At 37.0% G+C, this 15,275-nt stretch overlaps 1 protein-coding gene across 2 annotated transcripts; it reads left to right on the top strand.

Moving 5' to 3' along the window:
* The first annotated feature begins 291 nt into the window (after window positions 1-291).
* wdhd1 (WD repeat and HMG-box DNA binding protein 1) lies at window positions 292-15,074 on the top strand. 2 transcript variants are annotated; one of them, XM_058750358.1, is made up of 26 exons: window positions 292-413; window positions 1,636-1,753; window positions 1,884-1,995; window positions 2,167-2,318; window positions 3,404-3,515; window positions 4,826-4,876; window positions 5,325-5,420; window positions 5,633-5,725; window positions 5,937-6,043; window positions 6,251-6,404; window positions 7,234-7,438; window positions 7,558-7,730; window positions 7,852-8,036; window positions 8,612-8,853; window positions 9,222-9,359; window positions 10,055-10,211; window positions 10,322-10,436; window positions 10,760-10,891; window positions 11,133-11,332; window positions 11,611-11,744; window positions 12,027-12,089; window positions 12,213-12,244; window positions 12,360-12,524; window positions 12,831-12,970; window positions 13,607-13,742; window positions 14,534-15,074. In XM_058750358.1, exons 2-26 carry the CDS (start codon window positions 1,677-1,679, stop codon window positions 14,699-14,701), a joined length of 3,339 nt encoding a protein of 1,112 aa, XP_058606341.1. In that variant the 5' UTR covers window positions 292-413; window positions 1,636-1,676; the 3' UTR covers window positions 14,702-15,074. The 2 variants fall into 2 exon arrangements, with proteins under 2 accessions (XP_058606341.1, XP_058606340.1); XM_058750357.1 differs by having other exon boundaries at window positions 320-413; window positions 1,633-1,753.
* Window positions 15,075-15,275: the final 201 nt, after the last annotated feature.

Raw genomic sequence — 15,275 nt, 5'->3', positions numbered from 1 at the left:
ATTTGTCTATTCTCTTGCAGAGGACTAAACGTACAACCCCCAGGCTGTATCACATTACTGATGCCTATTTCATATCAGACAGTTTTGCTGCAGGCAGTTCCATTTGTTTGTTGTTTGTTAAGAAAGACAACATTATTTTTACATGCACCTCGAACATTTTAAAATAATAGCAACCATTAAAAATGACCGACTGATTCATTTATAACAATAAATAATTATTTTTAATGTAGAATTAATGTATCTGTAACGTCAAGATACGTCAGACGTAGGGTGGGACTAATACTTGACCCAGCCAATGACGTTTGAGAAAAGTTATACGGTCCGTCCCACTTTTAAACGTCACTGTTGTCAGCGCGGGAGATGTGAGCGAGTGAGTGGCGCTGAATATTGAGAATTACCGCCAAACTAAAGCTGTAAGTACTGCTTGATAAATACATGTATGCAGCATATATCGATGCGGTGTTATATTTGATTACTGTCACACATGAAGTCATTTGAAGACATGTGTTTTTATTCCGCGGTTGTTGATGATTTTGCTTGTAAAGTAACTTAGCTGTCGTAGCGGCACACATGCACCTCTTTGTGCTTAACGTTAAAAGATCAAGTTATTTGTTTAAACTTGGGATAAAATTAGCTTACTTTTAGTGAAGGCTCTCTATGTTTGCTTCACAAACCATTACACCACCAAACATAATTTCAATTTTTTGTTGAGAACAGTGTCGTAGATATTCTTTTCCTTTATAAAGTTACATCATTTTGAGAAGTTAACTGTGTGTGTGTGTGTGTGTAATATTCGTGTAAGATTATACAAATAAATTAATTAAGGTACTGTAATTATACATATTGTATATTACTACTATTTATGGTATAACTATGATAATTTTAACTACAGTCGAACCAAAATTTATTGAGACACATTATCACAGTTTTTTCGCTGTAATTTAGAAAATGGTAATAAAATATGACAAGAATTCATAGTTAAGCCGTGTCTGAACAAATTCATCTTGATAATGTCAGAGAGCTTTGATAGAAAGGTATGTTATGTCTTACAAACAACCAGAAGTGATTAAGCTGTGAAATATAAGTACACAATTAGATAATACCAATTTAGGTCAACAAATTACCAAGCAATGCTTGATTTTGTTCAGTCTGTGGTGTAAAAAGTTCGCATTAACAATTATAGGAAAAAACACTTAAGCGAAACATGGTCGGGTCAAAGTGGCTCAATAATTTTTGGTCCCAAATTTTTATCAATTTTACTGGTTGTGAAGCATTTGTGGGTATAATATGTCACAGTTTGCTTTATTTTGCTATCCTCACTTACATAAAGCTAAAGTGTCCTGCAGTCACTAGTAAAAAAATAAATAAAAAAATTATATCTGGTGTCTGAATAATTTTTGGTTTGACTGTATATGTTATAAGTAACATTAATTATTTGAAAAAATTATTATAATTATTATTTGAAATAATTATTTTAACTTTTTACAGAGTATAGCAGGAGAAATTCATTTTAATGTAATCAAATTGGAAGGTGCATATTCCTGTATATTAAATAGTTAATTCCAATTATAAAACTGTATTTATGTAACACATTTATATTTATAATTCTATAAATATTTCTAATTTTACCAGCAGACTATTTCTGTCGTGTTTCTGATTGTCCTCCTGAGAGCATCATGCCGTGTGAAAGGAAGCCCATGCGTTACGGTCACTCAGAAGGCCACACAGATGTCTGCTTTGATGATGAGGGAAAGTAAGTAACATCTTTTGAGATCACTCGCATACCTTTGATTTCAGACTTAACAACTGGGAAATAATAAGATGCCTGTAGTTGATGTTGACCATACTTTGTATTGTTTCAAACACCTTATGATGTGTCATAGGTGTATTGTGACCTGTGGGAGTGACGGTGATGTCCGCATATGGGAAAGTCTAGATGACGACGATCCCAAGTCCATAAATGTCGGGGAGAAGGTCTATTCTGTAGCGTTGAAGGTAAGTTAACATTTGTTTTTGTGGGTTTTTTTTACAGTCTATTATAATAGTATAATCACATTAATAACGCTACAGCGAGTTTTCCTGTTAAACATCTGAAAATGGTCAATTAAATCAGAACCCTGTTAATTTTACTGTTATTTAAATGTCAGTGTTTATTTTTCCCTACAGAATGGAAAGTTAGTTACAGCAGTTTCCAACAACACAGTTCAGATTCACACTTTCCCAGAGGGAGATCCAGATGGCATTCTCACTCGATTCACCACCAACGCAAACCACGTCACCTTCAACAGCAGCGGGTCAAGAGTGGCTGCAGGCTCAAGGTATGACTTGTTTTCAGTCCTTATCCTCCTATTGTTTTTATATTAGGTTGTAATGACTGAAAAGTCACAATCCAACATGCATGGGTTTACACATATTTTTTGTAGCAGTTATTAGTTACAATCGGTGTCATAAAAATCTCACGGATTCTTTAAAGTGTTACTCCACCCCAAAATGAAAATGTTGTCATTAATCACTTACCCCCATGTCGTTCCAAACCCGTGAAAGCTTCGTTCATCTTCGGAACACAATTTAAGATATTTTGGATGAAAACTGGGAGGCTTGTGACTGTCCCATTGACTGCCAAATAAATAACACTGTCAAGGCACAGAAAATTATGAAGAGCATCTTCAGAATAGTCCATCTGCCATCAGTGGTTCAATCTGACCACCTGTTATGAAGCGACGAGAATACTTTTTGTATGCAAAGAAAATAAAAATAATGGACTATTTTGAAGATGCTCTTCATAATTTTCTGTGCCTTGACAGTGTTATTTATTTGGCAGTCAATGGGACAGTCACAAGCCTCCCGGTTTTCATCCAAAATATCTTAAACTGTGTTCCGAAGACGAACGAAGCTTTCACGGGTTTGGAACGACATGGGGGTAAGTGATTAATGGCAAAATTTTCATTTTGGGGTGGAGTAACCCTTTAATATGTGTTACATATTATAATTTAAAAGTATTGTTTAATACTCCCATCTCTGTGCTTTTGACCGACGTCAGTGCGAAGACGAAGCCACTTCGATTGTTTTATGATTAGTTGTATTTGGCTAAATGGCCGTTTTCTGGATATATGGATTGTTTTAAGCGGATGCATCATGGATGAAGGCAGCGAGCATGTCACAGCATTGATTGAGGAGTTTTATCCTGCTGCCGATGCTTGAATATTGATGCAGGCGGCACTGGCAGCTGAGCTCCAAACAGGTTATTTGATTTTTTTTTTTTTTTCTTCCTGTAGAGGTCGGAAATGAGTTTTCATTTATTTCCCCACTTCAGATCAGAAAGATCTGCTGCGCCAATATGAGTCTCTGCTGGGCTGAAAGTGGTGGAGAATGAAGGTGCTAATTTTGGCATTCTGTTTTCCAGTGACTTTATTGTGAAGATAGTGGAGGTGGTGGACAGCAGTCAGCAGAAGACCCTACGTGGACATGATGCTCCCGTCCTCAGTGTGGCTCTTGACCCTTCTGATGAGTTCCTTGTGAGTGTTGTGGTTCCTTTTAATGGTCAGCTGTTATTTCTGAATGGGGGCCCGAATGAAGAAATGCTCATGAATTAGTTCAGTTTATTATTTATTGCACACATTATTCTTATCATTTACCATTACCATTTGTTACATAAATTACCATTTGCAGTTGTTTTTTTTAATGTTTAACATCTAGGGCCAGTTGCACCAGCTAGACGTAAAAAAGCTGGTGTAAGCCCTACGGTGGGCTTTGCAACATCCAGCTTTACGATAAATATTTACACCTGTTGCACCAACTAAAACTACGATCAGGCGCAACTACGGTAGACAATGCTCGTCTACGCTGACACATTCTCCCGCAGTGATGGCTGAGACGACATTCACACTGCAATGGCTACAACTACTAATATAGAACTGAATTGCTCAAGACTAACAAGTGAAGCCACCGCGCCATGATTTCATTGAGTAAACATTTTCTAACAAGTCTGCGTTTTTATATCTTAAGTATATATCTCCCTGCACGTTCCCATGACAGATTTCTTCAAACAAACATTAAAAATGAAGGCGGCAGGTGAAGTAAAATATAATGAATGTAATACAATGCTTCTTTCTAGTTATTTTTTCTAGCTGACTATTGAGTTTATGCACAATGAATGTCTTTCCTGAGGTAAATGTGACCTTACGTGACATTACGTGTGTGTTTTACTGACATCTTACTGTGGCTGAAAAAACACTTTTATAGTTTGTGTTTTGTGATAAAACTGACAGAATTTGAAAGCTGATACTTTATTTCTGATTAAAAGTAACAAAGCGCAAAACTTACTGCGATTATTGGATGGCAGGCACGCTACAAATAAGGAATGGAATTAAATAAATATTTCCAAGCATTTATACTGTCCTTCCAAGCAAGATGTCGAATGGTAAAGTTTCTTTTAATAATCAGATCATATGTAATATTTTACTGCATAATTACTGTACATAACAGAGCTTCACGATTGATATCGCGTATGCTGCCCGAAAAGACCATAAACATTACAGTTCACGTCTGCAGTAATAATTAACAGACATGCATCCTAAAAACTAATAATGTCCGAGCAAATCATGACTTTTCACTTTACACCTACCTCTGACTAGGCGTAAGATTTAGTGTCAGACTGACGTAGAACTACGCCAAGTTGGTACAACGGGTATAAATTCTACGCACGACTTAAAGCACCTTTTTTACGTCCAGCTGGTGCAACCGGCCCCAGATGAGTATTTATCTATTAAATTTTATGTGTTTGGTCATAATTAGTCACTATTATGCTGATGTCACTTCCCGGCAGGCTTCCTCCAGCTGTGATGGATCAGTTTCTGTGTGGTCTATTGAGTCACAGGTATGAGGCCTCGTCACTTGTTAATAAAATGGATTAACGTGTACAATGGGGTCCAAAAGTCAGCGAGCACTAGTGAAAACACTTCTTTATTACATTCTTTATTTTTAATTACAAGTTATACTTTCAGCATAATTTAAATTGCGTAATTAAATCAACCCAATTCAAATGTGATTTTTAGTTTCAGAATTTCACAATTTTGAAAATTGATTTCAAAAAGCAAATTTATTTAAATTAATTCCAAGAAAGATTTTTTTTAAAAAGGATACTCCACAATATTTTATTTGATCTCAGATGTTCTTTCTTCTTAAATTTTAAATAATAATAAAACAAATAAAAAAAGATTTAAATGGGGAAAAAGTCCCTCATTATCAGTGTGATCTCAGACTTTTTCAACCCCTTTGTATTTTAGATCTGATGTACAGCTCATGAATCCTGTTGTGTGTTTTAGACTCAAGTAGCTCAATGGGAAATTCTCCAGAAGTCGAGTGACGTGAGCAATGCCAAGGCTCTCTGTAGGCTTGCATGGCAGCCTCGTTCTGGAAAGGTATTGACAATTTCACATTTATATAAGGCCTCTTCAGACTTCAAAATTCAATTTACATTTTCAAGTTTTCTCTTTGGTTGCATCCTGTATAACTGCTTTATGAGCACATCAGTCAGTCTCTGTCATCTATATAACTCACCTCACCAGTTTCTTACAGCAGTCATGACATTTATGATTAAGATTTTTTTTTAATTTGATGTATGTGCTTGTAGCTGCTTGCTGTACCGGTGGACTTGACCGTTCAACTGTATGACAGAAAAACATGGGCACATGTCAGCACGCTCTCTGATGACCTCATCACACAGGTCAGTAGAAAACAACAGTGGAACAGTTAAGAGCAATATAATTAGAAAAAGGTCATTTATAGATTGTGGAAACCTTTATTGGCATTACAACTGTGTATTAACCTTTTGCTTACTGTATCAGGTGAGATAATGTGCTGAGTGGTAAAAGTTGTGCATTATATTGCAGTGCATAATGTTATGAGTAACTCTTTCCGATTCTTTCTCTTCCCAGGTTGTTAATGTTGTGGTCTGGTCGCCATGTGGGAAGTTTCTGGCTGCAGGAACAGTTGGCGGAAACCTGTTGATTTGGGATGTAGAGGCCAAACTGTGTATCGAGAGGTTATAGTCACAGTTATCTTAATATTATTGAAGATTTTGGTGTTTATATATGCAAATATTGTATTGTACTTATTGCTCTATACATCTAATAAAGCTGTACACAATATTATGTGTATTAAAGGATGTTTCTAGAAAGAAGGTCATGCTACTAGTCTTTTCAGACTATACAGTATGTGCAGTGATGATGTTGATCTTGTACCGTTACAGACAGAAACACGAGAAAGGGTTCACTGTGTGTGGGATGGCGTGGCATCCCTCTGGGGGCCGGATCGCTTACACTGACACCGAGGGCTGCCTCGGGCTCCTGGAAGGCGTGTCGCCCTCGTCGCCATCCTCTTCCTCTACCATCCAAAGCACCAAGGTCAGTTGTCCCTTCAGGCTCTTGCATTTTTCTTCCGATCATACTGTGCCAGAAATAGCATCACCAATGTAAAGTCATGATGGATGTATATGTATCTTTAGGTGACCTTTATGTGCCTGTATCTGCTGCTTGATTATTTTTTGTCTTTGTCTGTATATTTATTAATATTATTGTTAAATATGAAAACACTAAATACTAGCAATATATTTATGGTCCTTCACAGAAAGCACGTCACACGTGAGCGGCTAATCACGTGCACCGACATGCGGTTGCATCATTCTTTTCTCTTTACTGTTATCATTGCCCTTTTTTTTTTTTTAATTGAAGGAATAAAAGTAACATACAATAATCTATTTTTATCATTGGCATTTTGTCACAGTGTCTAATTCTAACGTTTGGTAATATTTCTATTCAAAATTGTGTTTCCTTGATTTTATAAGAAATAAAATTGTGGCAAAACATTTGAATTAATCGAAAAAATTGCTCAGCCCTACTAAATACATATAATAATAATAATAATAATAATAATAATATATAATAATATTGAATCTTTACATCAGTTCATGTTCATTCAAATGGTTAGGAGTATTATAATGTCACATTTACATATTCATACTAAAACATGCATGAAGTTCTGTTTAGTTATATAATGTATATATATATATATATATATATATATATATATATATATATATATATATATATATATACACACACACACAAAATACACATAGCATTATTTAATGTCAGTTCACAGCAAATATTACTAGGGCTGCACGATTTGGGGAAAAACACTTATTATTATTATTTTTTTTCTGATGACGTTTAGGCCACTGCAGCTAAAGAAAAAAATGACTATGACGACCTGTTTGATGAGGATGATGACCGGATGCTAGATGAGGGCATGAGTGACACACGGTCTCCGGTGAAGAAACCCATCTTGGAGGATGATGACGATGACGATGACCTCATGCCTGCCACGGGCAGACCACGGAACAGAGGGTCCTTCCTGGATGACGATGACAATTCTCAAGGTATGAGCGTCTCCATAAAGCAAGCTGTGCAGGCAGTTACTTCAAGTCAAGGATATTATTAGTATATTATCGCTATTATTAGTAGTGAGTGTGATGGTCAGATGTTTGTGTCTCTCAAGATCCAGGCTCTGTAAAACTGGATGGAGTTCCAGAGGAGGATGGCAGCAGTGCTATTCTTCCTGTTGTAGGTCCTGCAGTGTCCCGTCCCGTATATGAAGGTCCCATGCCCACACAACCCCAGAGGGCTTTCCAGCCAGGATCCACCCCAGTGCACCTCATGCATCGCTTTATGGTGAGGAAATACCCATAGCTGTTGTTGATTCAGTAAAGAGTAGCAGTAAATATTTGGAAATCTGAATTTTTTTTGTTTAATTATGAGAAGGTCTTGTAAAGTTCCTTATGTTCGTTCTCAGATGTGGAACTCTGTGGGTATCGTCCGTGGCTATAACGATGATCAGGACAACGCCATTGATGTGGAGTTTCATGATACTGCCATCCATCATGCCATGCACCTCACAAACACCCTGGGCCACACCATGGCTGATCTATCCCAGGAGGCTGTGATGCTGGCCTGTGAGGGAACTGACGAGCTTGCCAGGTACAATATCTTAGTTTTAATAATTGAGGTCATTTCTTTAGTTTGGACATTTTTAGTGAATTTTGTATTCAACAGGGCTGCTTTCATAGTAATCAGATTACCGCCAGCAGCAGCTGATGTGAACCTTGCTCTCTAGTTTCCCCTTTGTCCTCAACTGCTTGTTCTTGTTTACGAAGCAAATTTGCACTTTGCCTCCATTTTTATTTGCAGAACTGCTAATCCAGTAGAAATCCAGTATTAAATTATCTGTGTGTGTCATAGAAGTGGAATTTCAGATCATGAGGATTTTTGGACACTTTGTAATTTCAAATATTAAGAAAGTATGTTTTTTTTTTTCTTCTGGTAAAAAGAAGAAAATGTATGTATGTTGTTACATAATGAGTGAGCCAATTCCTTAAACATAATCACAAAGCTATTTACATGTAGAAAGAATATTGAAACCGACATATCAAAGATATAAATTAGAGGGCTCTTTAATCGACAATCAGAGCTGAATTAGATAATGTTCAGTTATCTATGTCTTTACTTTCTCTTTGTAAATGTCTCCCTTTGCTATTTTCTCTCTCTCTCAACAGTAAGATCCAGTGTTTGCATTTCTCATGCTGGGACACTCATAAGGACTGGATAGTGGATCTTCCTAAAGGAGAGGATGTTCGTGCATTGTGTTTGGGTCAGAGCTGGGCGGCAGTGGCCACCAGTGCTCTGATGGTCAGGCTGTTCTCTATTGGTGGAGTGCAGAAGGAGATCTTCAGCCTGCCTGGAGCTGTTGTCTGCATGGCAGGACACGGAGAGCAGCTCCTCATCGTGTATCACAGAGGTACTGATACGTGCCACTCTACTTTCAGTACAAGCACTGGTTTCAATGCAGTGTGCCCTTGTTCTGAACAACCAGAAGCCTTAAATAATTGTATATTCAGTTTTTTATTTTTTATTTTTTTACATGCTAGTGCTTATAATTTGTTTGCAATTTAGACATAAGTAACTATTTAGTTTGGAGCTGGTTTCTTTTAATAATTAATAAACATCACTTGTAAAGGAGAAAACGTATTGCAGTTTAACTTATTCAAAAACATAGTAATAGCAATAAAAATGCCACATCTGCAAACACTTTTGAGCAGTGACTCCCGGAATTATTATTTTTTTCTTGGTTAATTGGTTGAGCTTGTTTGTCATGTTTGTCATCAGGTACTGGGTTTGATGGAGGACAGGCCCTTGGCTTACAGCTGCTCCAGCTCGGGAGCAAGAGAAGACAGGTCATACATGGAGAACCATTGCCTCTCTCACAGAAGTCCTACCTGGCATGGATGGGCTTCACTGCAGAGGGTGAGTCACAGTATTCTCTTCCTGTTGTTTGATAGTTAAGGAAATGGAAAAATGAACAAAACAGCCTGCATAATTTTTTATAATATTAACTTCAATTTCCTGATAGTTATACCATGCTATGTACATTTACTGTTAAAAAGTTTAGGGTCAGTAAGTTTTTTTTTTTTTTTTTTTTAAAGCAGAGATGCTTAAATTGATGAGAAGTTCCAGAAAAGCTATTTATAATGTTACAAAAGATTTCTAATTCAAATAAATGCTGTTCTTTTCATTCATTCAGAGAATCCTAAAAATGTATTACAATTTTCACAAAAATGTTAAGCAGCACAGCCGTTTTCAGCATTGATGATAACACGAGATGTTTCTTGAGCACCAAATAAGCATATAAGAATGATTTTTAAAGAATCATGTGACACTGAAGACTGGAGTAATGGCTGCTGAAAATTCAGCTTAGCCGTCACAGGAATTAGTGCTCAGTTACAAAAGTTACTTTCACAATATAATTTTTTTTTTTAAACGTGAAATAAATCTTACTGACCCCAAGCTTTTGAACTGTTATTTATACATGCATGTGGCCTCAAAGCAAATAGACATGGACTAAAAGCCACAAACCTGTGATTGTTTTCTTTTTTTCTTCCTTTTTCTAGTTGATTAGTAAATGACAGATGAAGGTTTATAATAATTAAAAACATTTTCAGGAACCCCATGCTGTATTGACTCTGAGGGTGTTGTACGTTTGCTGAACCGGACCCTGGGGAACACGTGGACTCCTGTCTGTAACACCAGAGACAGCTGCAAGAGCAAATCAGACCATTACTGGGTTGTTGGGGTTCATGAGAATCCACAGCAGCTCAGGTGCGTCTTTGTCCTGGCATTCATTTTCCTTGATTCACAAATGTCAAATCAATCCAAATCGAAATTCCCAAGTAGCCAATTAAACTGGGGATCCTCTTCCTCTCTCTCAGGTGTATCCCATGTAAAGGCTCTCGTTTCCCACCCACCCTACCTCGCCCCGCTGTGGCCGTCCTGCCCTTTAACCTGCCTTATTGCCAGACCACCACAGAGAAAGGCCAAATGGAGGTATGAGATAAAATCCTGGAGCCCTTAACAAGTCGAGAAGTTCATTTCAACTATAGTATCTTGCAGGGATGTGCACTGCAGTAGTTCATGCCAATTTGAGTACTTAAACAATTATTTATTTATTTACTATTATCATTAAAATTATTAGTATTATTGTTTTATCTATTATTTATTTAAAATGATTGTTCTATATAGACATGGTCAGAATTATTTACTTTTAAAAACATGTTCTCTTTCATTCCCTTGTGCTTTTATTTTATTTTACATGTAGTTTTACATATTGTATTACGTAATAAGACATTGATGCTCTGTTTGTTTTGTAGGAGCAGTACTGGCGGTCCATGCTCTTTCATAACCACTATGGCTTTCTGTCATCCAGTGGTTATGAAATTGACAGCGAGGGTCAGGCTCAGGCTGAGAAAGAGCAGCAGGAACTGCTAATGAAGATGTTCGCTGTAAGTCATTCACGTGGCCAGAACAGGAAGTTAAAGCCTGGTTAAATTCAATTGCATATGCCTGGATTGAATTTCTTAGTTTGATTTCTGTAAAACGATTCTGGAATGTCCTAAATCAAAACTCCGCTTTGTTGCATGTGCATCATTTTCTGGCATAGCTGGCAGATAATTTTTTTATTTGAACTGTCCTACTCATCTCATAATTTCCTATGCTGTTTGTTTTCTGTTTGTGTGGCGGCAGCTGTCGTGTAAATTGGAGCGAGAGTTCCGGTGCGTGGAGCTGGCTGAGATGATGACTCACAGCGTTGTGACGCTCGCCATCCGTTATGCGTCTCGTTCCAGACGCATGGCACTGGCACAGAGACTCAGTGAACTTGCCCTGGAAAAGGCCAATCAGTTTCAAGAGGAGGAGCTGGAAGAAGAAGAGCCAGCCTATCAGAGGTTAGCATGGAATTCTGGGTAATATTAATATGTATTATTTGGATTAAAGTTCAGGCCTAGAAAAATCATAAAAACTCTTGAAGTTGTGTTTTAAATGTTATACATTTCAACAGTGAATAGTACTTTTTTTTTATTTTTCTTTATGCTTCGCTTTAAAATACATACACTGCATTATGAGTGCAGTGTCTTTGAAAGTCCTTTTCAGTAATCATAATGAAAATATTTGAAAATGGTGATGCCGATATAGAGTATCATGTTTTGTTTCTGCACGTTTATAGAGGATCCCGTCAGATGAGCAGCAGACAAGCACAAGTAGAGAATGGCTGTGAGGAGGAGGAGGAGGAGGAGGAAGAAGATTATCCACAAGAGGAGCAAATGGATGGAGAAGAAGCAACAGAGACCAGGAAGCCAAGTAAATTTGCTATTTTTTTCCTCCATACTTGTATATGAAAAGTACATTATGTTTAAGTATATTAAACCAAATGCTCTTTGCATATCAGTTCTATATTGTTTGATGTTTAAAATAAAGGCTTTCTTTATTGACACTTTTATCTGTGCACATGTTTTCAGCACAAACCTCAATATCTGCAGTAGACACAGCTATAAGATTAACAAATGCAATTTTTTTTTTATTGAATTTGATTTTTAATATTTTTTTTTTTTTTTTTGATATGAACATATTTTGACTTTCCAGGACCAGGTTTGAATCCATTCAAAAAACGAGGAAAATCACCTGAGAGGCCTTCTCCTAAACCAAGCGAGTAGAATATAAAAATAGAATATAAAGAGAAATTTTCAAATGACTTTTTGAGTGGCTCAAATGGGCCGCCATTATATATGAGTGTCTGCTGACAATTAAAATTGTGCTTGTGTGTCACAGTGAGCAGAGAAGGACGTGTGAACCCTTTTAAGGTTAGAATTGCACAATTTTTAATTACATTCAGCTCCTTTTAAGTTTTGTTTTTCAAAAAATTTGTTAAATATTTTTAAGTTTACTGTGTATAAAAATATATATTTAAATGTGCAGGTGTCCGGTGCAGGAAAGTCAAGTTCACCAGCTGGTCAGCCCAGAACAACTAATGTTTTGGACAGCATGACAATGTCCAGCAGAAAACCCACACCACTCGGCAGTACATCAAAACAGAGCAAAGCCCCAGTCCTGAAACCACTGGCACCCAAACCCAAGTCCAAGGTACAGTGTGTTGCTCAAATACAAATGTTCTCCAGCCCTACAGGGTCACACACCCTGTCTGACCCCATAAAACTCACTCCCAGCTCTTTCTGCCAGGGATGACCTGGTTATAGGATCCTTTCCTCCAGAATGTTTAGTTCTGATGGAAAAACATTTGTTCAAGTGAAATGTCAGGGGTGTTTGTATTGGAATATAAGCAACATTATGTTCTTTAGCCAATGTGCTAGATACAAAAATCCTATCTTGTACATAAAAGAGCTTTAGATGTTTTGAGTCAGTGATAATTTGCTAGGCCCTGTCTTTCAGACCCAGGCCACTCTGCTGCAAATGAGTGTCTCTAAAGGAAACAGTAAGAAACTGGAGGACAGTCAAACGGAAGCAGAGAAAGTGAAACCTGCCCCTGTAGCTACACCACCAGCATCAGTGGAGAATATTGAAAACAGAAAGTAAGAGAAAGAACTATCTTTAATTGTAATGATGTAAATCATTTAACTTTCAAAATGAAAGTATTTCATGTCAGCAGCCATCATACTAAACCATATATGTGTGATTTACTTTTATATATTAATTTATGAGATCAATACTGTAAAACTATTTATTTTTCAAAGACAAAGGCTGTTAGTTAAGCCAGTTAGTCTAGTTAATCTAGTTAGTGCCAGTCAAACATTTTACATGAAGTGAAATACAGGCATACTATAAAATATAGGAACATTTGCAGTCCGGCATAGATGGAGTGTTATTTGAATAAAAGAAATTAGCCACGTTCCAATAATAGTCCGTCACATCGATGCTGATAATATAATGTTTTTTGTGATTTGATTGTTTAATTTCAGTAGTTGTGTACATTTTATTTGTTTTTATTACATAGTATATATATTTATTTCACTGTACCAGCAAAATAATCTAGTATTTTTAATTAATTATTTTTAAGAACCTGTAATAATGCTGAAAGGTCAGTTAAATCAAATTCATAGTCAGTCGTTATTTTATATAGTCATTGGCAAATGACTGATTGAGAAACTGTCATTCTTTTTAGTGTTTTGTTTACAATCTTGTCTGTAACTACAATTTACTTCTTCTAGGCCAAAAACCGGCTTTCAGCTGTGGCTTGAGGAGAATAGGAAGAGCATTCTCGCTGACAATCCTGACTTTGAGGAAGTGGATGTTATCAAGGAAGGCATGGGGCGTTTCCGCACTCTTTCAGCAGAAGAAAGACTGGTAAGACATTTCATTCTTATTGGAGCATGTGACATATTTTATTCACAATGGTTTACTAATTACTCAAGTCAAGCCTTCAGACTATTATTAAATCCAGGAAGGTTACCTAGGAATTTCCCTGTTTCTGTTTTCTTGCACTTGTATTGGTTATGTAACAGATTTCATTCATGCACTTGTTTTTTTCCCCTTTGTTAAATTTCCTCTGTTTTGTAATATGCTCCTAAAGCTCTAAGCCAATTTATCCATGACAACACTGTTCATTAGCCAAGTATCCTCCTGTTTTCTGATCTCCACTTACCTGTGTATGTGTGTGGGCTTTCCAAACACTCATGCTCTCCTGTATGAACAATCTGTTCGTGACCCCGCACCCACAGGGCCACTCAGTGCAGGGCAGAATGACTCTTCACACACTCTTGCCTGGAGGGGGAATGGTTAGGATGCCTGTTGCTCTGGAAACCCGGGCTGGGGGTGTGTGCCGCACTCATTGATCTTATGTTAATGACAAGGGGGTGGCATCGGGCGCTGAAAGAGTGCGTTACAATGATGAATGGCGTGCAGTGTGAGAGGGGAACGTGCAGAAAGGGCCCCGGTGCTCATATGTGAAATGACTCATCATGGTCGTCTGTAAATGTTCGCTGCTTTTGTTTACTTGAACCGTGAACAAATGCAGCTGGGTTGCGGATGGTGGTCGGTCAATTTTAATTACAATAACAGGCTTATTTGAATGATACCATTTATCGCTTGTGTAATTTTGCATGAATGTACATAAATCAGTCTTATCTTTCATTCAGAGCTGGACGGAGAGAGCAAAGGGTGAGTCTGACCCCAAGAAACGAAAGCGTGAAGATGAAGAAGGAAAAGTAAATGACCAAATGGAGTCGGATGAGGGCAGCGCCAAAAAGAAAAAGCCACTGGATACTTCAGCTAAACTCTCTGCGTTTGCATTTAACAAAGAATAGTACTTGGCATAAATTAGTTTAATGCTTATGTAATTTTTACATTTTATTTTTTTTATATTGATTGGGTCAAAAACTTAAGTTTTCTTCTTTTCATTGTTTACTGTAATTCTCTCATTGTATCAAATAGACTGGCTGCTCATTCGTCATCTACTCATTCTCCATAAATTTTCTCAAGTTTGAGCTCTTTTGAAAGCACTGCGTCTCTTCATTAGCATTTGAAATGAAGCAAAGTCTCTTTAAGCATTTGCAATATGGCAAGATGGTTAATAATAAGGTCTCTTATTCAAATCTAGTGATATTCTGGATGTTTTGTATATATTTTTTTGTGAAGTTTTGTACTGTATGTAAAACAAATAATTGTAATAAAAGCTAAAATATTGAATGTTGAGTCTTGTGTGCGGTTTTCTTAATTTTAAAGGTTATTTCGGCTAATTGGCAAGTTGAAAGTACACAATGTTGTTTGCACACCAGTGATGTAATGAAGAGAATCCTTCAAATGTGAAGTGAATGGCTTTCTGATGTTCATCCAAGGTCACTGAACTTTGATTTTGCAACCACACAGACATGAAATGAA

The sequence above is a fragment of the Onychostoma macrolepis genome, chromosome 17, assembly GCF_012432095.1.
Source record: "Onychostoma macrolepis isolate SWU-2019 chromosome 17, ASM1243209v1, whole genome shotgun sequence".
Classification (NCBI taxonomy): Eukaryota; Metazoa; Chordata; class Actinopteri; order Cypriniformes; family Cyprinidae; genus Onychostoma; species Onychostoma macrolepis.
This window is presented reverse-complemented; position numbering and strand designations above follow the sequence as displayed.

Coding starts and splice junctions, on each gene's coding strand:
- wdhd1 (XM_058750358.1), top strand. CDS start 1,677: ATGCCGTGTGAAAGGAAGCCCATGCGTTACGGTCACTCAGAAGGCCAC. Junction 1,754..1,883: donor TGCTTTGATGATGAGGGAAA/GTAAGTAACATC, acceptor GATGTGTCATAG/GTGTATTGTGACCTGTGGGA. Junction 10,892..11,132: donor TGCTAATGAAGATGTTCGCT/GTAAGTCATTCA, acceptor GTGTGGCGGCAG/CTGTCGTGTAAATTGGAGCG.